Source organism: Pezoporus flaviventris, unplaced genomic scaffold (genome assembly GCF_033815535.1).
Source record: "Pezoporus flaviventris isolate CSIRO_AGI_PZ_B2104156 unplaced genomic scaffold, CSIRO_AGI_Pfla_v1 ptg000045l, whole genome shotgun sequence".
Classification (NCBI taxonomy): domain Eukaryota; kingdom Metazoa; phylum Chordata; class Aves; order Psittaciformes; family Psittacidae; genus Pezoporus; species Pezoporus flaviventris.
In genome coordinates, this window is record NW_026892593.1 from 28,058,528 (window position 1) to 28,084,545 (window position 26,018).

Genomic DNA, 26,018 nt, shown 5'->3' on the forward strand with positions numbered 1-26,018 from the left:
TTGTCCTGGAGTAGTCAAAACTGAGAAGGTTATTGGCTAATAAAACCAGTCCCATTCTTGTAGTGCTGTCTCTAAGAAGAGGAAAATATGCTAAGTTTGCAGCAAGATCCCTACCTCATTTAGCGTATGACTGGGATATTAGTCTCCAAAAGGCTCAGATTCTGTGAGGATGTTGTTTGTAGTATTTCAGTGAGCTGGAAATGTGGCAAGATGTTGCAGGGACAGAATGAAAGGCTCTTATGAATAGAGAAACTGAGTTTGGTCCTAAATAATTGGATTTTTTCCCTGTTTCTGTTCTGAGGTTTCTGTGCCAGTCCTGCAAAATCACATCTATCTTTTTATTTCCTGCATGTCAGAGGGGAACGTCTGCGGCCCTGTTTGCATTAGTTCAAAATAGTCACATGCAGGCATGAAAATGAGTGTTGCTCTTTGAACAGAGAGAATTGCTGAGCTCCCGGGAAAGATGTCACTGTCTTGGTGTCGCAAGCTGGAACTCCAAATTTAGCAGACAGTCAACAGGTTTTGGCATTGATCTCTAGATGCCTTACAACATGATCACTGTTAAAATGAGGGTTATATTGTTACTTTCTCTCCTGGGGGATCTTGTAAAATTAAATTTCTCAACATTTCTAGAACATTGAGATTCTATGAGGAGAGTACCACAGGCATAGTAAGAAGGAAATCCCTGTTTTAGGGGTTCAGGTTATTTAGATAAGGTGTAACAAAAAAAAAGAAAGACATTGAATAAAGAAGATAATAAGGAATATTCCAGAACTACTACAAGGAGTATAGAAGTATGGCTTGTGGTTGTGCAATTAAGTCATGTATCATAAAGAACACATACAAGGAAGATAAAACTGCATAGACAGCATTAATTCAAGCCTTTCACAGCCCTCATGTTTCATTATACAGTCTTATCTACTTACAGGTAGATAGTTTGAATTTGGATGTAAATGTAAGGTTTCTTTTGAGAGTCAATATCTGCAGAGGGAAGGATAACTTCAAATTGTCTATTACTGCTGCCCCTCAAATATAATTTCTACAGCGAGAAGGCTTCAGGGAAGTCCGAAAGAGAGGGAATTTCCCAGCTTTCGCATCCCAAGAAAGAAGGGAGGTGCTGAAAAGCAGGTTTCCAGCAGAATACTGTCTTCACCTTTCCTTAAAAGTAAGACCTTTTGTCTCTCTCTGATCAGGAGTGACTGGAATTCATCTGCAGCCAGCAGCGACCTGGCGCTCAGACAGGAAGTCAAGTGGGTGTCTGGTCCAAACTTAGCTCAGGGGACAAGGCATCCCGATGCCTGGCCGGTTACCAGCCGCTTTCTGCTGACAGAAATGTATGACTGTAATGATGCCCGGTATTTTCCTACTTCGCCTTTAGTCTCGGTTTGTTTCACTTTGTTACCTCGCAAAAATTTCTTTGCATGCTGAGGAAATGAAGGAAAGAAACCAACCCCACCTTCTTTTGATTAAGTGCTTGCTAATAACCTCATTGTTGCTTTTAGAACTAAACCAGTTCTCTGTTGGTATTAGCAAACATGAGTCACAAGGAAAAATGTTAAAGGCACAACAGTTTTATGGCCCCAGGGAGACAGACCAACATTAGTATGTGATACACAAATAAACTTGTATCATCCGGGTCTTCTACATATATCTTACATCTTCCAGAAGTAAATGCTTTGTGTTGGTCTTCATGTCAGAAAGGTGTCTCTATTGGTCACTCAGAACATAAAGTAATAAAAGATCTTGTTATATAGTTATGATAGCAAGAATATATTTCTGTAACACTTTCTTCAGTTGATCTCCAAGCACTTTACAAATAATTGTGTTTCATGATATCCTGGTAATATAATTTATTCCTTTTTATTTGCATGATTTGAAGTTTCCTGAGGCCTGTAGAGAAAAATAACTGTGCTCTTAAACAGACACTGCAATTTTCACCTACGTAAAACCCACAACTGAAGTATAACCTGCTGGTCCCCAGCAGGAGGATTTTTTGCAGGTGCCTGTCAGCAGAGGAGATGTTATACAGGCTCTGCTCCACTTTCTTGTTCTCCAGTACTGATTTATTCCCAGGCACGCTGCAGCAAGCTGTTTTGAAGCATATCTGAAAATTATGTGAGGTCGCAGACAAGTAGTTTATCCCTCCAGTAATGATTACATTTGGTGCTATTGACAGTCACACCAAAGGCTCATGCGGACAAAATAAATCACTTCTTTCCTCCTTCCAGTTAGAAAAGTCATTCCTGCAGAGTCTCTTGTTATTTAAAAGAAATCAGCTTACAATGCTGTGCTTGTCCAGGGTGTAGTAAACAATAAATAACTGCAGCTCCTGTGCACGTATTTTTCTTCTTGCCTTCCCCTGTGCTGCCCTTCCCACCATTATCCCTACTGAATGTTTAACAGTATGATGCCCAGAGCAGTGTGGAAAAGTGCAGACAGGTTTCTTTGTAATGCCACCTTTTTTCCTCCCCTGGCATGGAGCATCACTGTCACTGAAGGGAGCTCTCCACTAGCACGGTCTTCTTTCATCTGCTGCTGCAGGCATCACATGTAGCCATGACTACAGGAACAGTCTCAAGAGTAAGACATGGCAACTCCCCTTAGATACCAGCATGTGGAGGAGCACATGGTAGTCTCCCCCCTGAGGAACTCTTGAGTCAAGGGGCTGAGGGTGGGTTTTATGATGTGGTCACTTGAAGCCAAACCAGTTACCTCAGCCTTTACAGCACTGTGTGGAGGGGCAAGCGTATCTTCATGTCCCACTTGTCCCTTCTCTAAGTGTCACTCTGTCCCAGAAGCTGGGAGAGCAGATGCTGTTTACCATTGACTTCTTGGGCTGGATTAGCAAACACAGGAAACTCCTTATTCCTTTCCCATGGTGGCCACAGAGGACCACAGTCAGGGATGATGAGGAGGTGGCGTGTAAATGTGATTGAATCAGTGCAGCACTTCCCAACTCCAGCAGGATCTCACCAGCTGTGTGTACATCCATTGGTAGTGAGGACCCAAGCAGTGGGTCTGTAGAACAAGGCTTTTGGTGCTGAGGAGCTGGTGCCTGCATTATACGCATTTCTGGGCTTTTTGTTACCACTGGCTACCTCCTGTCTCACTTCATGGAGTGAAGACCCACTTATGCTTACCTGGTCTGATCCTGCTCTGAACTAAACACCCACATGAACGTGGCCTCTCAGCTAGATCGCATAGGTGTAACCTAAGTGTTCCAAAAAGCTTTATCCATGGACAGGCTCCCCTTTCTTTCAGAATCTTTCTGTTAATAAAGCAGCTAATAGTTCCCTGTCTCTCAGTGATAGGCAAGTGTTTGATTGTACCACACTTGGAAAGTTCAAAAGCGCTGCAGAGTGCGTGCTAAATATAATTAGTATTTTCCAGCTAAATGTGTTACTTTTTTTTTATTTATTAATGATGTTAATCAGTATTAACCTGCTGTCCACTAGGGTATTATTATAACATCAGAACGCACAACCCACTGCCTCCATCAGTACTTAAAATGTGATTATGTTGAGGCTAAGAAAATTAGATAGTGCAGTAGATAGACCTCATGGTTTTTGCTTCCAAAACAAAGAGGTATCAATAGGCCTGTTCATTATTTTGGGTTATAATTTGCTACTGATGCTTAAGAAAAAATACATATTTGAATTTCAGCCCCATTAACTCATGTGCGTGCACACAAGCTTGTGTGCATTTGTATGATAATAACATTTGTAATACTGTCAAATAATATTACATATTTAAAAAAACACAAACATTGTCTCAGAGGAATTATTAACTTCAGAATACAGCACATCTTTTTGGCTTCCAGTCCTGTTTTTCCCCTGGTAATTATGTTGAATAATATATGATTTTTTATTGCAAACTCTGCAGTAGGGATTACAAGATACACCGCACATCTAAGTTAACGTGGCTGTCAGAACCTTAACTATTATATTCCCTTTTGAGTTTTACTTCTTATTTTTAATTGAGCAACATTTAATGTTGCATTAAAATTGATTTGTGCAGGTCTTAATCTTTCTCTCGTAAGTATTCAGATGTAATGAATCAATTTTTTATTATTTTATTGTTACATAAAGTGTCCATGGATAGGTCAATTGACCAATGCCCTCTTGATTAAAAGAAATAGAGATCACATCACAGTATGAACTTCTGTGTATCTGGATTCATGAAGTTCAATATTGATTAATCTTTCAGCTATATTCCATTATATATATGTACAGTTTTATATATATTTATATATACATATACACATAAATGAGTATGTATATCATAGCATGTACATGCTCATGTGAATGCAATCATGTATGTAAATAAATTCATGAGTCCGAATACTGATCAACAGGCAGTCTTTCTCTCTGGTTATTAACAATCCAGTTAAGCCAGTTATCACTATTGCATATTGGTTTTATAAGCTTAAAGAAGGTTATGTTTAAAGGAAAAAGTATTCAGACAGTGGTGTAATCACAAATTATGTTCAAAGCTTGTTAGATCAAAACTTGATCTGATATTTCCTCTCTGCCATTTCTTTCTTCTCTCTCCTGTGGACAGATCATACAGGAAAAGATGCTCAGAGGGCTGGAGCTCTCTCTTCTATGAAGAGAGGCTGAGAGAGCTGGGCTTGTTCAGCCTGGAGAAGAGAAGGTTCAGGGGAGACTGTAGAGCAGCCTTCCAGTACCTAAAGGGGGCCTACAAGGAATTTGGAGAGGGACTTTTTACAAGGACATGTAATGACAGGACAAGGACAACTGACTAAAGGGTAGATTTCAGTTAGATATTAGGGAGAAATTCTTTACTGTGGGGGTAGTGAGGCACTGGAGCAGGTTGACCAGAGAAGCTGTGAATGCCCCATCCCTGGAAGTGTTCAAGGCCGGATTGGATGGGGCTTTAAGCAACCTGGTCTAATGGAAGGTGTCTAATGAAAGGGGGTTGGAACTAGATGATCTTAAGGTCCTTTCCAGCCCTAACTATTCTATGATTCTGTGATTCTATGAAAAAGAGCAAAAAACTGTAGAAAAAAAAAACACCTTTGAAGCTATTACTACTTTTATGCTTTCAAGTGCTTGAATTTCACAACTAAACTCAGTCTGTGTAAGCAGAAGTTTTTGTAATGATGTTTCTAAGATTCAAAAGATGAAGAATAAAAAATAAAACCTTCTGCTTTACTTAGGGGCAGCATTTCCCCTCATTATTCATTATCACAAGGTTTAGGCTCTGTGTTTCCGTCATTGCAGCATGGAGTAATTTTAGCACAGACCAGAGCCTGTTGGTGTCCCAGGGGAGAGCAGAAGCAGCAGGGCTGGACTCTGCCTGGCTGGGCTCAGCTCCCATCACCCTCTCTTTGCTGCTGCCCCAGCACCAGCCAAGCTGCATCACAACAGGGCTGTTGGCTGTTGTCGAGGCTTTTTGTGTGATGGGAATGTAGTCAACATGGAATCTTCATGATGTGTTTTAAACAAGACTGGGAATGCTCACAGCAGGACTGCAGTTTACACCCATGGCTAGTCCTCAGTGGGAGGATAGCTTGTCAGGGTCAAGGGATTGCTTGATGGGACTATGCCAACTCTAGCTCTCAAGAAGTTAGAAATTCACATGTGTGACTTGCTTTGGGGGATAGATGTACTCAGGGTCATTGTGGTCTGGTGATGCCATCTGAAACCTGAGAGTGTTTTAAAACGTTATTCACAATGTGCAGTTTTATGTTGATTTGGTGAGTGCCTTGGTAGTTTCTGAATCCTAGTCCAGGTTGTGAAATGTATGTGTATATTGGCCATATGTCAGCATATATGCATATATATGCATGCATGTATATGTATCAGGAGCTGCTTGCTGTCAGATTTGTCACAGATCTTTAGGCACAGGTGGGATTCAAACTAAGCAAGAATCTGCTCAGACTGTTTGAAGCAACTATGTTAACAGGACCTATTTGTGTCAGGTCTCAGCCTTTGCGCATACAACGTGGAAAAACAGTGAGTTTAAACTCCCCTGAGTTTATCTAAAATATGGAAATTTTGTCATAATTATGGGGAGATACATCTTGGTCGACTGTTTTGACTCAGCCAATAAACAGTAACTAAATAGTCTGCTTGGAGAGGTTTGGAATAAAACTCTTGGGAGTTTGTTTTGGAAACACTGACACATGTACTTCCTAAAGCACTATATGCTCCCTGGAACAGGGGTGCTCCTGACTGAAGACTGGCATTCTTCTTGGTTACATCGCAGTTGAAGAACAACCGTTTCAGTCTGCACGTAAGGGGTTTCTGACACCATAATCACATTCCCATGTACTGTCCTGTGGATCAGACATCCCAGAGTTCTTGGGAACTGGCATCCCTCATGAAGTTTGGTCTGCACTGATGGGGAAATTCCAGGCATACAACATCTGGGAATCTTTTCCATGTCCCCAGAAGCACAGCATTTTCAAGAGATTACTCTAGGTCATATCACCTGGCCTGATCCTGCCTTGGGCCACCCTGCATGCCCAGCCATCTGGAAGCCAAGGCTTGTCTGCGGTTCTGTATGGGAGTCTTGAAGGTTTTGGAGATCTTACCATCTATAATGCAATGCAATCATTTCTGATATTTGATACCTAACAACTTCAGCGTCAGTGCCCTCATTAACACCATGGATAGATTTGGCCAAGTACCGGAGAGTTCAGTGCTCATTATATAACATGACAATTCTGATGACCTGAAAGGAGGGCTTGTGGCATGTGATAGTACTCTAAGAAACTACAAAATCATTACTTGTGCATACAGGTTCCCCTGTCATCAATGTGTCTGTATCATTCACATGTGAAATAACACATTAAGATGTTATTAGTGGATATGACAATCTGTCTTACTTTCCTCTGGGGACTAGACAATGGTTTATGGATATATTAACCCTTTTGATTTTGGCGTCTGTTATAACATGATGGATGTGTGGCATACAAAGATGTTTTTTGCTTGCTGAGATGTTTTGAATATAAAGAGAAATAAACCCACATAGAATGTGTCCACTCTGAGAGTTCATCTCCAGCCTGGCCATGTTCTTTGTTTTCGGGGCAATGGTGGGTTTGGGGATTAATAATTGTAGAGATGCTAAAGCTTCTGGCAGGTAAGGGAGCAGATGGGAATGCACTAATTCTGAGACTGTGGTCAGGCAACAACATATCTTGTAGACTAACTGTACCTGCGATGGCATAGAAATTACTTGACAGATACATTTTTTGGTGAAGGTGCTGAATCCCAATGCTCCTCCTATTGCCAAAAGCTAATATACTATTTTTAAAGAACAAAATTAGGTCAAAGTTCTGTTGATTTTATGTCATGCAGAGACCTGCCAAACTCCTGGATATATTTTTTTCCCTCCATTCTACTCCATGCTACTTTTGTCTATATTGTTGACATGTTTTAGGGGTGGACATGGCAGTCCTGGCATAATGGTTGGCCTTGATGATCTTAAAGGTCTTTTCCAACCGAGTTGGTTCTATGATTTCAGGCTTCTTGTTATATGAGTTCCCTATGAACTAAATTTCTCTGTTCACTGGAATATTGTGTAACAAGAAGGAAGTAAGGAACTGGTAACTGAAAGTCTGCACATTAAGCTATGTTGCTTGCCTTCCAGGTGGATTTTGATGGTAAGGCTGACTCCTTGTTCTTCAGTGATGGGCAGCGAAGAATTGACTTTGTTTTGGTGTATGAAGATGAAAGTAGAAAAATGACTCATAAGAGGAGTGATCGTAAAAAGCAAAAGGTAAGTTATTTTCTGTATAAATCTAATTTGTTGCGTATGAGAGCAGGAAGGACAATGCCCTCACCCAGAATAGTGATTGCATTGCCATGTCTTCGGAGTGCTCTTGGGAGCTGGGAGACTGAAGCCCATCAAACTGAGCTGGGAAAAGGAGTGAGCTCAAGCCAGTAGGTTGCTGGGTAAACAGGCAGTATGTTGCACACTTGTCAGACTGTGCTATGTGACCTCAGAGCATCCTCCTCAGTGAACCCTTAGGAGATGTGAGCAGCAAAATGCTGGTATCAGGTTCCTAGTTAGAATTGGACACAAGGTAATCAGTCTGGGGCAGCTTTCCGTACCCACAGTGATTGAAGTAGGCCTTTAATCAACTTCAGTATTAAAATCACGGTATTCAGGGAACCCAAAGAAGGAGGCAACTGATCAGATGCTCCAAATCAGTTATGAACATAGCTGCTGACGTTCTACCCAATAAAGTACCTAAGTAGTTTATGGGAAATAATTGTACGCCATTTTGCTACCAGAATTTCTTCCTGTATCACTCCTTCCCTTGAAACTTCAACAGCTTGCCCTTCCTGGGAACCTTGCAAAAGATTTCTGACTCATGCCAGTGCATACTGTGCTCAAGACCACATTGGTTGGAGCTTTGGGTAGCATGGTTTAGTGTGTGGTGTCCCTGCCCATGGTAGGGGGGTTGGAACTAGATGATCTTAAGGTCCTTTCCAACCCTAACCATTCTATGATTTTATGATTCTACTTGGTGCTTCTTAGCAACCATGACCAACAATCATAGGTTATTTTTAATTACTCCAGTGGACTATATTCATTATGTTACAAGGGCCACAAAACCAAGCTTATCCATGCCACTGAGATGTTTTAATTTTGAACTGCCTGAGAAATATCCATCCACAGGATTGTAGTCCCCTTGGCATCTGCACTCTCCCACCCACATGCTTCCTTCTCTGATACAGGAATTCTAAATGTGCAACAGCAGCCTCTGGTAGAGGCAGTGAGGACAATGAAAGCATCACATATACAAATAGTCATTTGCAGTTCAGAAAGAGAAAAACAGGAGTAAAAAGGCCTTTAGCTAAGTTGGTTGATATTCATTACACAGTGTTGTCATTGGCAATAACAGGGCAGCCATAAGGAATGTTGTTAGGAGGGTTTAAAAGAGTCCTGCAGTGAGTGGATGTTGCATTATCCCTGATCACAAGATCAGCAATAAAAAATAATTGAAAGACATAATTAGAAACAAAAAGCTGCCCCTTTGGAAACAATTGGTTTTAGCAATTAGCATTTGACATTTATGTTTGCAATATTTGGCCATTGCCCAAATGTACTTAAAAATATAACGAGTGACTTTTCCAAGCAGTGATGGAAATTAAATGTGAACCATAGAGTAGTATTTTTAGTGCAGCATTAATGTTAGGGCATTACCAGAATGAAATCACGAGTAATAAGACCTGGAGATTGTGGGTAATGCACTAGATGCTTGCAAAAAAAAAACCAAACCTTGCTTCCATAGGTCTCAATCCTACAAAGATCTGCAGCCACACTGACTCTGTGGCATGCTGAGGAAGCAGTCTACTTACATGCAAAAATGTGAGAATGCAAGTATATGTGAGAATGAGAGTATATGTGAGAATGAGAGTGTACTAGACTAATGATGGGATACAGTGAAGACTGAGTGGCTGGGGAGCAGCTCTGTGAAAGAGGCCCTCATGGTCTTGGTGGACGTCAAGGAGCAAAGTGGCCAACAAAAGCTGTATAGACAGAAGCACAGCCAGGAGATTGAGACACGTGACTGGGGTGATATGGACTCCAAATGTGCTTTAGTCATCCCAAAGACAGAAAAGTCCTTCATCTCACTTGAGATTACTTGCTGTGCAAGTGGAGGAAGCTATCTGTGCTGCAGATCTTCACTTCCTAAGCAAATGCTGTACAGGCACTGGCAGCACTGATATTTTTCTTCCTGTATGTCCTCCTGAGTGGGATGCAGGACATTGCTTTAGGACCTACCTCACACCCACAGTAGGAGTGAAAGGACAGAAACTGAGAAGTACCAAAGAAACATGTATGAATAGAATATTTGAAAAGAAGAAAGAAAATACATATACCTTATGTCTGAGATGGAAAGGAAGAGGACATTTTTGGTACAGTTTTGCATCCTTGGAATTCCATGGAAAGGAATAATTTGGCCTAGCACAGTTCCCAGAGTGGTGTGGGGATATTGTTGCCCAAGATACATACAGATTTTAGCAGTCTTAGCATAAAACCAATTTGATAGCTTATCTTTGCTGGTGTTTATTTGGTTGTATTTTTTTCTGGGACAAATGACTTCTACCCTTGTGACCAAATACAACCAAAATGAGCAGTATTCCCATTTACTATCAGCTTTAAATCCTGCATACATCACTGTCTGTCTGTGATCAATGATGAACTGAAAATGCCAAATTTTATAAGCACTATCTTGTATAATTCAAGGTGCTTTAAGCCTAAATCGGTTCTTCATTCATGCTACTCTTTCTTTGACACCCCTGGCATTTTTATAGAGCTATTATCCGGAGCATTACGGTTCACAGAATTTGGAATCTCCAGGTTATTAGTAATAGCAGATCCAGATCTGGTCTCATAGGGTGAAATCCTCACCTCAATGAGGTCAGCAGCAATGTCTCCACTGGCCATGTGCAACGTTGCAGGTCTGTGAAATGTAGGGATCAGCAATGTAGTCACTGGCACGAATTCTTTCTGACGCACAGTGCACCCCACCTGGTTGCATGACATGGAATTTGGGGCAGAACTTGAATTGTTAGTGGGCAACTACAGATCTATGTTTCTGATGTGAAAAGTTCTGTGTGCTGGACTGAGTGGTTTTGTGTGATACCAAGAGTGAAGGAGTTCCCAGATGCTTACTGAATTCAGTCAGAACGATTTGAAATTTCTATGATTTGAAAATCAGACCTCAACCAAGTTATCCAATGTAACTGGATTCAGAGAAACAGGGCACAGATCCATCTATTCTTCTGCAGCAAGAGAAGAATCGGGTCCTGGGACCATCATTACATTTGATTTGAATGGCTTTCTTTTTCAAAAGAATTGCATAAGTGTAACTGAGAAAATGACCCAGCATTAATTTATAGTAATTAGCAGTATCCTTGGGAAAATGTCTAATACAGAAGGAATTAACTGAAAACATGGGGCTGATTTGGATAGAAGAATCAAAAATACGGAATTACAGATGCAGTGGTGCTGTGCTTCCCTCTTTTTCATGTTTCCAAAATCTGTTTTAAAGGAGGCAAAATCAGATTAAAGAAATGGCACCCTCATGGAAGTTTCTAACATAATATACAGATCCAAATGTTCACAGATACAGTTCACATGTACAACTTAATTCAAACTCCAAACCTTTGTAAGTTGGTTTGCAATTAATTTTGCAAGCAATAGCAAAAATCGAACTGTCAGAAGCATATTCCAGAAACTGCAATGCAATCAATTAGAATTCCTACTCAAAGTATGGGTTTTGAACCTACAATTTATGTACCCTATTTGTCAGAGTAGATTACCATCAGAACAGGAATTAAATATAACCAGTCTTCCCAGGAATGCTCCAAAATGACAGTTTTATCTGTTGGGGTCTGCAAGGAGCTCATTGTTGAAAGTTAAAGGGTCAGTGCCAGAAAGATGAATTCAAAGTAAATCGATGCAGAATGTCATTCTAGTCCATCTGCTTCCCCCCAACAGAAACGAACAGAAAGACCGTCAGTAAATTAAGTAGGAATGTAGGCAAAACCTTCATTTCCAGGATTGAAATAATTTGTGCTTCACAAAATTAGATTTTAATTTTTGTTTCAAATTAAATGAAAACTATAATTCACAAAAAATATTACACACTTTTAAGTACTGTTTTGCAGAGAGCCTCAGCAGGGTTAGAGGAGTTTGTCTTCCTAAGCAAACAATGAACAGTTCCTGCTTCCAGACTTGTTTCGTTTAGATAACCAACAGCAAAAAAAAACTTGGATAACTTTTCAAAAGCTAATTGTACTTTTCCCAGTGTTTAGCATGTGTCATACCTGTGGTGAGAGAACGATACTTGCATTTACAAAGAAGAAGGGTACCTCAGTGCCATTTTACGTGGTGATTTTAGGCAGTAGAGGATGGCAGGCTTTACATGCCTGTGGTATGCTCAGTCAACCTACCGAGGAAGTCTGATAACAATCAAGAAAAGGACCTTTAGCACTGGGTGGAGGGCAATCACACCTACCCTGATGTCTACTGGATGGACTGGTTTTGAAGCAGGAACTCACTGAAATAAAATCTCTGTTCCTGAGGCAACCCCAAATCTGAATTTTACTTCTTTCACAATTGGATAAAAGGGAGAATGACAGAAGTCAAATGGAAGGAGGGAGTTACTCTGAAGTTACTGCATACATCCATAGGACCAGAAATGGTCTTTCCAAACAGGGTGACTAGAAGCCACTGTTGAGAGCAGGGCTACACTACAGTATTGCCAGTGCTGTGTGGTCATGAATCAGGTTTCAGAAAATCACGAGGCTGCTTAAAATCAGAGGGTATCTCAGAAAATATGTATTTTGAGTTCTTTGGGTTTACTTTTTTTTTGTTGGCCTTTATAGCATATTTTGCTTCACATTTTTATTATCTTCAAACTTAAGAAGCTTACAGAAGCAGAGCTTCTCAAGCAATTAATTTCCTAATGTTGACAACTGGGAGTTTCAGGAGAGCTTTCAAAGACCACCAAAGAAACCATGAGACTAGGTAGCTAATGTTGATATAGCAATCCTCTCCACTCCCTTTACTTGATAGCCATGAGATTGGCTTCAGGCCCCGTGCTCTTTCTCTTCTTGACTGTGTTTTATGTGTTGCCTGTCAGGTAATGCAGAGGTGGATATTCAAGCACTCCTTCCTTGTTAGGAGTTTTCTTCTGAAGTCACACAGATATTGTTGTAGGGAACTTTTCTGTTGCACAAAAGAAACTAAAGATATGAGTGGGCATCGTCCTGTCACTTCTGTCAATCACAGCAAGTGCTCCCTACCATTTAAGCAACACAGAGAAAAGAACTGCTAGTGGTCTGCTACCAGTTTCCAGATTCAGAGTCTTGTTAGTCTCCTCAGGGTTGGAAGACATGAGACACTGAAAGAACTATGGTGTAAAAGCAGCTCGCAAGAGCTAGCCCTCCTACATGCCTGTAATACTTGGAATTTACTTACTTACTTGCTTTCACTTCTTTAAGATTGTATGTTCTTATGCATCCTGTAGTGTCTTTGTCGACTGGCTAGCCATTCAGTCATCAAAATCTGTCAGGTTGAGCTTTACCATCATCACATTATCATTACAGCTTAGCCTTGCTGGTTGCTGAGCAAAATGCCAGATACTGAAATAAAGCTGGGACAGTCTCTACCTTCCAGCCTAATAAGCTATCATATCTTTATGCTGTATTCCCCAGTCAATGCAAAACCACTATAGACTCCTCTGGGTAAAAGACTAGCTCCTCCATAGATCATCATACACATAATTCAATCATTTATATAAAATAGCAAAGCCCCTAATTAGCAAAGCCTCCCAGGGGCTTTGTTCCCCAGTACTTGCATTAATGCATTATTAGAAACCTTAATATTGTCAACATTCCTCTAAGATTTTGAGGGAAAATTAATTTGGGTAACGCCTTGCCATAATAAATTATTAAAGCAATCTGAATTATAAGATTAAAAAAAAATCAGTATTAGACTTCTGTAAATGAGAATTGCCCTGCTTTGTGCTATCTAAGAAGAAACGAAGCAGTTACTTAGCCTTTTCTATTTTCTGAAACAAAGGAGAGCTTAGGTTGAATTATTTTCATTATTCGGTATTATTCACCTTACAAAAAAATCATGTGAATATGGAAGAAGCAAAGAGGTAGGATGAAAAGGCAGAAGAGTTAATAGTGGTGTAGACAAACAATTCCTGTCTTGTGCACTACATATATTAACGATCTGGTAAGGGGATTGAGTTACGACATAACCAAAATTGCAGAGAAAATCAGTACATAGTTTATTCAGAAGCTAAGACAACTGTGAACCTTTATCTTTGAAGGAAAATGGAGAGCACTATTACCTATGAAATTTGAAAAATGAAAGGAAATACGTTACTGCAAGGAAAAAACTCATTAACATTTGGGATTCTAAGTTAGTGCTGTTAGTACAAGGAAGAGACTTAGATGTCACAGTAAACAGCTATATTGTGTCCTCTTCAAGCTCAGCTACCATCAGAATTCTAGTCAGTAGAAAGTATGAGGTATATATAAGTGTGCATATTACACATATATATATACACAATGTTATATACACAATGGAAAAATACGAAAAGCATGCTACTGTCACCAATAGCAAATGGATTAATGGGACATGGAGAGAGGCCTCCATGAAGACCCCAATCAAAGTTTGGGATTGTGGTTTTATCTTGGCAAAATAGAGGAATAAGGAGAAATGTAGAAAGTATTGATGAAAGAAGAAAACAGATTGGAAGATTTGTCTCTTCCTGTCCCTAACTCAAGAAGAAGGTGATATTCACTGGAGCAAAAAGGCAGAAAGCCTGGAACAGATTTGACAAGTACCTTTGAACAAAATATGAAATTGGTCCCTCATGAACATTGCCACGTGCAGGTGCTGCAGTTGATAACTAAGAAAGTTTAGAAGGGGTAGGCTGTTTAGATTATTGTTCAGGTTTGTGACTTTTAATTCCAAGACTTGCTAGAGTTTTTTGGAAAATGTTTTTTTTCTGCATGGGGACTTGCAGCAGTCTTTAAACATTAAAGAACTGGATGAAACTTATGTGGGGATACATGACCTGTGCCGGGAGAACTCCTGAGGATTTCTGCCCTTTTTGCTTAAGCATTACCCACCTAGACTGAGTGGGTCTTGGGTCTAGTCCTAAAGATCATTTGCCATGTATCTACCAAAGTTCCTAAGACTTTATGTAAAGGGTCATTCATTGACTTAGGTCCTCCACAGGCCTGCATCTTAAGCACAGATCTTAAGGCAGTTAGTCTGACTATAGAGAACCAGGTGACAGAAAACATTGGATCATTCTCCTTTTAAGTTCCTTTAGTGGTAGGTGCAGAATCCATTAAGCACAGGGCATATAAACAACAAAAATATTGGTCGGTGGAATGACAGCAATCTGTGAGTAAGAAAGTAGTATCACCCAGTCACTCTAAGAACCTCGCTGCATGCCTAACTTACCCTGCTACCCTAGTTCACACATAAAACCATCAGTTCACAGTGTATTAATGTCATCTCCTTCTGGCAACTGCTCACAGAGGCCCCTTTCCCAGCCCAAGCCACCTGCAGGTGCTCCCCCCTAACCCATGCTGGTACTTTGACATGCAGCCAGTAGGCCAGGGAGAGCTGGCCACCCTTGACTTTCATAAACATCTCATTGTGGAAGTATCCAGTTGATGCAGATGGCTTTCAAATTTGATTAGTCCATATGAAGTTTCAAAATATCTTGTAAATACTTTATGGTGTTGTGTATTTTGAGGGGAGAGGGGCTGTTTGTCTGTGTGGTTTTGGGGGGAGGCCATGTGTGTGGAGAAGCAAAAAGATTGCCAAGACATTTCAGATATTTTTGTAACTCACTACCTGCCAAGTTCTGGTAACTGTGAAGTGAAATTAAAGTGATCCATGAAGGAAAACTTGTCATATCCTTCAGGAGACATCAAATGCTTGTAGAATAACACCACTGACTCTTCAAGTGCTATAGCTCTCGACTACTTACTTCGGGGATGCTTATTCATAGGTTAAAATGTAGAAGGCTACTACAATTTGAACCGCTGTGTGAACTCATGATTATTGTGAAAGAAGAATAAAGTTACAGGTTGCTGGGTCAAAAGTGGTATGAAAGCTCTTGAGATGAAGACTTTCTAAAGGACAAATTAATGCAGGGAGGGAGGCTGCCATCAAAAGTTTGATTAGAGACTAAAGATGAAGGAGATCACAAGTTTCAGGGGTAATTGCTCTTCAAAATTCAAAATTTGGGACACATTTTTACCTCTGTAATGTACCAGAAACTAAGAGGGTGAATACTCTGTAGCTGCATTTGAGGACAACGTTGCATATGGGCAATGTTGCATACCAGACAAAACCCCCGATCAAGATCAGTAGGTAAGACTGTACCTATCAGCCAGTAGCTGTCAAGTGGGCTCTATAGAGGTAATGACCCAATGATTTTTTTGGGAGGCAATTCCATTCTTCTGTGCATACGTATTTGTGAAACTTGGAACAGATGTTTTATGGTGTTCAATACCTTTTAACAGAGGAAGAGACAAGTATATGAATCAAACCTGATAAACAACGGCTTGCAACTTGAAGCAACGAGATCGGTGAGTGCTCTTCCCTGTGTGAACGGCCGTATCTGAGAGCAAAGCTGCCCCTGTGGGAATAAGGAAACTGGATATATGAATTTACTGCAACATTTCTCTCCTCAGGAGAAAAAAGCCCATCTTTTTCCATCAATAGTGCCTCTGTTTTCTGATGTGCAATTTTTAAACTTTGTGTCTGTTCTTTCCTCTGCAAAATGATGCAGATGGTAAGCTGGGAGATTACATGGAATTGTGTTTGTTGGATGGGAGGTTGTGTTTGTTCAGCACTTGGAAGCACTGGCTGTACTCTGAGGTTCTCCCCCTATTATGGCCATGTAGGACATGTGGGAAGCCAGTGGGTGTGCAGGGCAGAATGCCCCTGCCAGAAGAGCAATGCAGGGCTCCTACACGTGACCCTGCTCTTTGCAAGGCCTGGCACCATGCAAGTGATTGAGACTATCATGCTTTGTGTATTTTTGGGCTGCGATGTTGCCTGCAGGCAGTTCAAGAGTGCTGTGATAATTCACAGCAGCTGCTGGAGCTGCTGTCTCTTGCAGGAAGGGTTAGAGGCCCTCAAAGCCCCTTTCCTTCCTGCCCTGCAGGGTTGCAGTGCTCCATATGGGTCTCCCCGTCCCAGGCAATCATTTCCAGTCTAAATTTGTTGTTGTTTGGCAGTCTACAGCGAGCTCCAGAAAAGGTCATTTTGCCCCCTTCTCCTAAATTAGACTCAGAATCTATGGCGTCATGGTATTTATTTGGTTTCTGCAGTGCAGACTCGTGCTGCACATCCAAGGATGTAGTCTTGCTCTTCGCATTCATAAGTTAACCGCTTACTGGAAGTCTGACGTGGCCTTCTTGCTATACTTACATGTCACTATATTTACATGTTGCAGTTTTCAGTAGTTCTGCCATGGTCATGACTGAAAAACTTTTGAAACTGGAAGTTTCCCCAGGCTAGATCAGATATCTGAGTGATGTTCCAGAGCCAGTGAGCTATGTAATGTAATTTCAAGTGGCTGAGACTCAGTAATGCAGGGCATCAATAGAAGTTCTGCAGGTGATGTGCAGACGGGAGGTGAGTGGCTGTTAATGTCCCCACTGCATACTGGTGCTGGTTAGCGCATGCAACTGGGATCAAAGTGCCCCATGCAGTCTTTCTCAGCAGTCTTAGCTGATTTCCCTTTCCCTCTCCCCATTCTCACTATGAAGCTGAGAACTGGGGTTGCCCAGGAGCATCCATGTGTGCTTAGACTGCTTCCATCAAGTCACATCACATTGGGGTTGCACTTAAACTGCTGGGGAAACACTGACAGCTCCAAACCCACAGCGGCCATGCCAGGCTATATGGATGCTACTCTTAAATTGCTTTGTAAAATACTTTGCAGATATGTAAAAAGTGCATTAAAAGAACATTTAGCTGTCTTTCTTAGTATACCTTTATATGCTTTTATATGCCCGAGTGTTTCCACCTCGTGTCAGTGCTTTTACAGAAGTCAGTGGTATATTTCCTAAGACAGAAAATGAATGCAACTTTAAGTTGGTCTTCTATGAGATGTAAAGAGAAATTCTGGATAGTTTAAAAAGTGTTCTGAAAAGTCCTTTGCTTTCATTTTGTTGAACATGTATTTTTAATATTCTTTCATTCCAGGTTTTGGATGAAAAACTTATTTTTGTGAAAGTGCATGCACCTTGGGAAGTGCTGTGCACATATGCTGAGGTTCTGCACATCAAATTGCCCCTGCAACCCAATGACCTGAAAACCCGAGACTCAGCTTTCAACTGGTTTAGCAGACTCTTCAGAGTGGATGAAAATATCATCAAACCTGAGCAAGAGTTTTTCACTGCCCCTTTTCAAAAGGAGCTTTTGTCCAGTTTTTATGTCCAAGACAAAGACACATTTTTCAATCCTGCAACTAGAAGCCGAATTGTAAGTCCATGGAGTGTTTTTAGAATTTGATCTTAAAAAGAAAAGATGCGTTTAATCAAATCAGTGCAATTACCTTCATGAAAGCATCCTGAAAAATTATAAATATTTGGGATGCAGTAGTCCTGTATCATTTATGAGTCAGCCTGGGCAATCCAGAATTAAAATATACCTTACATTTATTCCATTTCTGTTCCACCTGAATTTAAAGGAGAAATTTGAATGGTTTATGTTCCCCATGCAGTTAATTTTGTTAGCACTGCTTACCCTTTCCTAACCTGATTATATGTTGAGACAGGTATAGCTGTGATCACTTTCAAGTTGCAAGAGACACCAAAACATTTATCAATTTCAGGTTCATTTTATCCTGTCCCGTGTGGAATATGCAACCAAAAACAATGTGAAAAAGTTTGGCATTAACAAATTACTGGACACTGGAATCTACAAAGCAGCATTTCCCCTTCATGATGTAAGTCCAGTGCTTGAAACTAAAATGTATTTTGAAATGGAGATCTGAACTATATCTGTGGGGTTTATATCGAAAAACAGAAGCACTATTGATTGCTTTACTCCTTGACTGGTCATTATATCCACATAGTTGAGTAAGACAGAGTTTGGCTGAAGAGATTTTCTTTCAGAGCACTGTTGGTTAAAAATGTAGCTCCATAACTGAAAAAAAAACCAATATATTTCATTTAAGAGTTGTTAAACTTGTATTCCCTGGGAGATGTAGTTCAGTAAAGTGCCTGGCCTAAGTGGTAATTCCCATGGCGCACAGTCTCATCAGTTCTAAATCAATTTTAACATTGTCCCCTTTTTTAGTACTCAGTTTTTCAGTATTAAAGTTCCTATCAAATATCAACATTGTTAATAAAGATGTAGACTACAAATCTCATCTTAGGATGTGTGACAGTCTCACACAGCAATAAACACTCCCGCAGTGCCCATACGTTGCGACATACGTGCAGGAAGACACAGGCCTCTACTGGCTCTGTCCCGGTAGTCCAGTACCTCACAGGTGATGTCAGAGTCATGCAGAGAGAATCTTAACAGGGATGGATTTCACCTGGCAGTATTAAGAAATCCAGCTTTTGTAACTACACTTCTGACACTTTAAAAAGTGTCACATCTCATTTCAAGAAGAAAATTATACTGAAAATTTTTGTGTATACAAAGGCTACCAATAGAACAGAAAAAGAAAACAAAGGGAAAAAGAAATCAGATTTCAGAGTATTTACCTAAAGAAAAATCCCATCTTAAGCTGTGCATGGGATACAGCAAGCAAAGACTGAGGGCTGGCTTTCTGCATTGTATCTATTATACACCCACACCCCACACACTTCCTCCTGAGTTCTGTGACCGAGGTGTGTTCTGCTGTGAAGACACCAAGAACATGAGAGGTCAGGAATGGTAGCTGCTTCAGCTCTTTGGACTTGGCTTAAAATATTCAGGAGGCCTACAAGGATTTCAAGGAAATCTTTAAGGCAGAATCAAGACAAATCATGTTTCTTGTAAATAACCCGAAGCTTTACAGGATAGAATTAATACCATTCATGACTATCCATTTTAAGGTTTCCTTTTAGAGATTAAAAACCTGCCTTGCAGGCTACTTCTATCATGGCATGGGGAATTTGGACTCAGTATGACTAGTAATTATTGACTGTCTTTTTATACAATTACAATTATATATCATGGCTCCTCTGAAAATCAAGATTAGATGATAGATTTCTGTCACTTGTCTTGTTGCATCAGAGATACAGAATGGAAAAGTCCCTCAAATAAAACAGGCTTTATTGAAATAGATTTTCAAATAACCTAGTAAAACCCACAAGTATTATCTCCATGTGAACTCTCTTTTGAAATTAAAACAGAAACTAGAAGCCCTGGATTTATCCCTCAGACTTTCCAGCCTTCATTCCAGTACAGTATTATTTTGAAGCAAAGGATGTTAGCATGCTAAAGCTACTTAAAATCCATTTTAATTTAGTCCTGTTCTCTAATTAGAATGGATCCTTTTCTGTTTTCTATTCCTAAGTGCCAAGACGCTGACATGTGCTTCGATTTAATTTAATAGTGAGTCTCTGTTATTTTCACCTCACATACGTAAAGTGTTTGCTTTAGCTTTTGGCGCCTTTCTGACCTTCTATCCTGAAAGCTGGTGCTTTTCCAGAGCTGCCTTCCTGCTCCTTTTCCTGGCTTGCAGCAGATTAGACTAAAAGGCTATTCAAAGCTCTGGCTTCATGGCCAGAGCCATAGGGTCTGCTGAGATGACAGCTGATCTGTGCTGGTTAGATTAATGGTATCTTCTTCTCATGCTTTTTCTGTTTTGCAGTCTAGTTTTAGGCACCTGTCAACCGATCCCAACTGCCCAAGTGAACGATACCTTCTCTACAGAGAATGGGCTCATCCCAAAAACATTTTCAAACTGCAGCCCCTGGATTTCATCAGGTTGGTGTGATTGAGGCTGGAGTAATGAACTAGGAATTTACTTAGCAGGTCTGGTTTTGGGGATGTCAAAGAGACACAGCTCAGTTCTGAGGGCAGATCCATGCACCTATATCAATTTATGCACAGGAGCATACTTTGAACTTGGTTTCATGATAAGCCACTTCCTGAAAAAACAGCCAGTTAAAATTTTTCTTTGCAAGGTATGCTTTTTCTCTCCTTTTCCATTTTTCCCCCCTTCCTATCCTCTTACAAAGGCATTAAAGTGGTGATAGAAATACCCAGCTGCAATACTGCAATCCCAAAGTTCAAACCGGAGGAATATGACAATATGAGTTGGTACAAAATGTATGAAATGAAGAGCCATTTGAAACAGAAATGTGAATTTACTTGCATTTCAGGAAAAAAACCCCAAACCTTTCCCCTCCACAGGAAATACTACGGCGAGAAAATTGGAATCTACTTTGCTTGGCTGGGCTTTTATACTAACATGCTGATCATGGCTGCGATTGTAGGAGTTGGCTGTTTTCTGTATGGATGCCTGACAAAGGACAACTGCACATGGAGGTACCTGATCAGGCCTTTTTTAATATCCCATGAAATTTTGATCAGTCACCTATAGAGGGGGACTGTGCAGGGTTTGCAAGACACTGCGCAATAAGAGGCAAAATGAAAGGGCCTGAAAACAGCAGTTCTGGATTTGAAAGTAAAGACACAAAATATAAGAAGAGTAATGGATGTCCATGGACCATTAGAGAGGTAGACATCTGTGAGTTTGTTATTTCCTCATTTTATTGATATTTTGCACTAGGTTCACCACACCTAGTGTAGAAACACAAAGAAAGGAGTGGCAATCAGAAGCCATAATGTCATTTTCACTGTGGTCGTTCTGGAAGAAGGTATCCAAAGACCCCCAAAATTTCTTTCCTCTATTTTGAGGGAAGAATAGAGAATGAGCAAGCACAAGGGGCCTTATCTGCCTAGGATATATTAGGATATGATGCATAGCCCTCATCAGAATATGACAAATTCAACTGTGGCACAATGACCTTGAGGTCATCACTGTGCTAAATCATCTACAGACCGTCACACTGTATACACTCTTCTGGAATGGTGTTTATCTTTAGAAAACATGTTGAAGGGCTGTTCCAGAGCTCCACTCCTCTGGCTAATGGAGTATAAACCCATTTAGCCTTATGCTAGTATTATCATTTAGTTAAATAGTTCATCTCCCTTCCTGGTGTTTACTGATGTATTTACAGAAAGTAATTACACCACCTTTCAGCCTCCACCATACTAGGTTAGCACGTACTGGTTAGATGGCAACTCTTTTGCCATCTCTTAAGAGACAAATCTGCCATTCTTTGTATTGCCCTAGCAGCCCCCTCTGCGCGTTTTCCAATCTGATCCTTTGTAGAAGACCACAAGGACTAGGTAGCTATTTTGGTTCTGCAGCTGTTCCTTGCTCTGGTAGGCAGTGTTCCTTTCCTTCTCCCCTCAGACCTGCTATGGTAGCTCTTGTGAGCGTGCAAGTGTGAGTTTCCTGTTGAAATGTGAGATCTTTGAGGAGTGGTTTTAGTTTTGATGGGAGCAGTTTTGAGAATTACTACCATGTACGAGGGATGGAAACCATTTTCCTCTTATGTCATCCATTTTTGAGATGAGGATTAAGAATGGAAATGGGGATATATTGCCAGGCTGGGGTGGGGAATTCCTGAGAGCAGATGACTGGTAAATTATTTCTCAATTCCCTGAGATTATTGTGCTGTCTGTGTGTGCAAAAAAAAAAGGACTAAAGAATTTAGTGTTGGTAAGTGACTGACTAGTTTTGTTTTTAGCCAAGAAGTATGTGATCCCAACATAGGAGGTAAAATCATCATGTGCCCTCAGTGTGATAAAGTATGTACCTACTGGAACCTCACCATCACTTGTGAATCATCCAAGGTAACTACATTTACAGCTTATAGACACACTATTGAACTTTAGTTGCACTTTCTCTAGTACTGCATATAAAAAGAAGCTGTTACTCCACTAATGATGTCCTGCAGAATTGCTAGAAATAGTCAAGTAATTGTTCCTTTTGATAGGACGACTGAACTTGGGAAAGTAAAAACAACATCGATTTCTCCAATTTGATCTAAGATGAAACAAATTGTTGGTTTGTTTTTTTTTTAATTTCACAAATATTTGATACAGGACTACAGTGGATTTTTTATTGAAACACTTTGTTTCATTTGGAGATACTTCCTCATTTGGGGGATGGGAAATTCAATTCCTAAAGTCTTGATTCAGTAGCTAAGGAAATTTTTTAAGCATGTTTTGACATTTCTAAATTCTGCCCCTTCCCTCCCCAAAGATGTTGTCTGGATCCATACCTTGAATTTGACCTGTGTTACCAAGGAGGAGATGGGAACAAGGAGGTGTTGTTGTGGGCCATGATAGAAGTTCTGATACAGCCATGTCCTGTTAGCCATGGAGGAGGCTAACCTCACTAGAGGAACCTCACCTTCTTTCTCCATTACCTCATCTCACTAGGCTAATGTTAGCCTTTTGTTATTCCTTTCCATAGGTTCAGTCACTCTCAAAACTGCAATTTTTCTGCTATTTGCCAAAAATATTTTGTCCAGCTTTAATGTGTTGCTTCAATGCATTTAAAGGGTAAAAGAAATAAGAATACAGGGAAAAGGCTATGATGGAAAGAAAAGGCAAATTGAGACCACAGAGGTATCTCATCACAATGTGTTTTCACTAACTGGCTTGATTTGTTGTCATCCTGCTCATGAAAACCAGATGTGTCCATTGCCTTTTTGTGGGTGTATTAAAAATACATAACTCTATACTGAGCTCCCGGACTAGAAACACTGTTTTTCCTCTTCCTATGCAACAGATGGGAGGAAGACTGACAGCACACCATTTTACTATCCTCTTGCTGCACATTTGGCTTATACTTTTAATTCTGGGCTTTGCATTTAATTTCCTTAATTTACTGTGGAATAGTGTACATTGACAGAAGCTGAGGAAACACAATCAATAAAGGCTGTTTATTAAGCTACATAAAAGCTAAAAATCGACATATTCAGTAGGCAGCTTCTGTCCTGGGTTAGTGTAGAAGAAAAAAAAAAAAGGTTAATTATATTTTAAGCCTTTTTTCTTTTCCATTTTTCCAGAAACTCTGTATATTTGATAGCTTTGGAACACTGGTGTTTGCAGTATTTATGGGAATATGGGGTAAGTCGATTTCAACAACTGTGGTTTGTCATCTAATTTTGGCTGAGCCTCCAGCATCAGCCAGATAAACATAGATAAATTTGAAACAACTTTATGTTCTAGCAGTCAGGAATTCAGCAGTAGGTAGTTCTATGTAGCAGAAGGAACATTCACAGGAACATTCACAGGAACTCCCTTTTAGCATCATAAGAAAACAAAGAACTGTAGAACTTAAAGTTGGTCTTTCAGTGTCTGTTTTGTTTCGTTTGACTTGGAGGAAAGTCCAGGAGAAATCGTTAGAGCTGCCTCATGTTCATGCAGCAGGAGCCACCACATGCTTAAGTATATCTGGCAGAGGAGCTGTTATTTTTCTGAAGAGCTTTGGAGCTGCCTGTGCCTATTAACAGCTGTGAGGCTGCACAAGGCAATTGGAAAACAGTCATTTATTACAGTTCCCAGGAAATTTGTTCCTCCTGTCTTTATTGAAGAAACTGACTGTAAAAAGTGTAACTAGTGGTTACAAAGCACTAGATGTGTCTTTTAGCGGAGAAAACGTAGCTGAAACCAGGATGTTTCCCATGGGTGAAACCATGTGGTGCTGTATTCAAGGCATATGGCAAGGCTCATTTTCCCAGAAATGATTTTGTTTGTTCATATTAGCAACTTTGTTAACTGGCCTTTATCGCACCGTCTTACCCAGAAATTACCAAAGTAAGTTCAGTGTTAGGTCTGTACACAGGATACTTTGAATAAAATAACTCATGTAACATTTTAAACTTGTATGTATGCTCACAAGAATACATCATCTTTGCAAACCACATTTTTATTATCCTAAGATCCTAGAATCCTAGAACAGTTTGGGTCGGAAGGGACCTTGGAGGTCATCTACTTCCAACATCCCCTAAAGCGCTTCAAATAGTTACTGCTTTAAAGTAATGTAAGATGAAACATATAGTGTCAAAAGAAGACTTCTTTAAAATGCATGCTAAAATCAAAATACTAGCAGGAAATACTCTATATAAAAGTAAATTAGAAGTTTGATACGAATGTAATCTTCTCCTGTCATCGAAATAATTTATTTGCAATTTGCTTTTTAATTAAAATTGTGTTTCCTGTTTTGAAGAATGGTTTCAAAATTAACAATCACAAACTTAAGAAGCATGGTTATAGTGATGGCTGCAAGGTCTGTTAGTATTCTTGTCGTAAGTTCACTATATAAGGAGGTGAATTGCATTACAAATCCAGTCAAATTCAGATATTCAGTCAAAATTGTACCGAATCCAAATGACCCATGGTCACGGTGCAATTCCAGCTGTAATTTCCACCTTCCTCTAATACTTTTGTAGACCTCCTGGTCCAAAACAATTAAAATATTAGTAGATTTTTAGATCTATTATTGCATAATTATCATCAATGCACTTTTAGTAATTTCTTCTTTTTTAGTGTATTCCCTTCAAAGATCTTAAAGCACCATAAAACACCAGGGAATCTTGCCTCAGGCTCTCATTCTCTATACCTTTTTGCTCTGGACCAACACTTCTGCCACCTATCCCATGATGGTATGACTAGATCGGCAGCTTCCACTTCACTTGCTGCCATCACTGATCCCGTCCCTGAACAAAAGCATTTCTTTTCAGTCCTTGCTGTCACAGTTTCAGAGGCAGAATACCTGGGCCACACTGAGTGGCAGTGGTGAGGGACACGTGAAAGAGGTCACCACAAATTACCGGCATGAGGTGGAATTAGTGCTTGGATGTCCTGCCTCTGAAATGTCATTTGTTTCCACTGTTAAAAAAGCCCACTGGTTGAGGAAAAAAGGAAAATGTCAAATCCAGCAGCAGCTCCTTCCCTGTTCTGAAAGATGCAGCTTGGCTGCTGGCTGATTTTGGCTAGTAGAAGTTTTCTTTGTACTGGGGCTGAAGGCTGTCCCCATGTTATGTGTCTCTCTTCCACTGTTAGCAGAAAGGCTGTCACAGAAAAAGTCCCTGCACTTCTGGGGTCTCCAGCAGCAGCTGGATTTGCAGCTGGGGCAAACCAGTATATCTTCCTGTGGTTTGGGCTGGGCAGCAGTTAGAGGTTTATGGGAAACTAATCTTGCTCTGCAGGAGAAGGCAGATGTGGTCTTATGGCCCATTGCTTGGAATGGCCTTTATGCTGCTAAGTATGAAGTAGCTGAGAAGTCCTTGTGAAAGAGGCCTGTGAATAATCTGGGGAGGAGAGTTTCCTGGGGTTCTGCCTGTGTGTAGATGCCAAGGTCCTCTTACAGCCCAGCCCATGGAATTTTCTGGTTTTCAAATTCTTCAATTTGGGGTTTTTTGGAAATAAAAATATTTTGGAAATAACCT

At 40.3% G+C, this 26,018-nt stretch overlaps 1 protein-coding gene across 2 annotated transcripts in view; it reads left to right on the forward strand.

The window, feature by feature from the left end:
* The window catches only part of ANO6 (anoctamin 6), a 78,376-nt gene that overhangs the window by 31,082 nt on the left and 21,276 nt on the right, over positions 1 to 26,018 (forward strand). For both annotated transcript variants that reach the window (XR_009745948.1, XM_061467791.1), the window contains exons 3-10: positions 7,618 to 7,746; positions 16,053 to 16,118; positions 17,746 to 18,024; positions 18,377 to 18,490; positions 20,354 to 20,469; positions 20,899 to 21,033; positions 22,305 to 22,410; positions 23,634 to 23,694. Coding sequence is in view for 1 of the 2 variants with exons in the window: in XM_061467791.1 (XP_061323775.1) it covers positions 7,618 to 7,746; positions 16,053 to 16,118; positions 17,746 to 18,024; positions 18,377 to 18,490; positions 20,354 to 20,469; positions 20,899 to 21,033; positions 22,305 to 22,410; positions 23,634 to 23,694 (1,006 nt within the window). In the remaining variant the exon portion in view is untranslated. The remainder of the gene's footprint in view (positions 1 to 7,617; positions 7,747 to 16,052; positions 16,119 to 17,745; positions 18,025 to 18,376; positions 18,491 to 20,353; positions 20,470 to 20,898; positions 21,034 to 22,304; positions 22,411 to 23,633; positions 23,695 to 26,018) is intronic.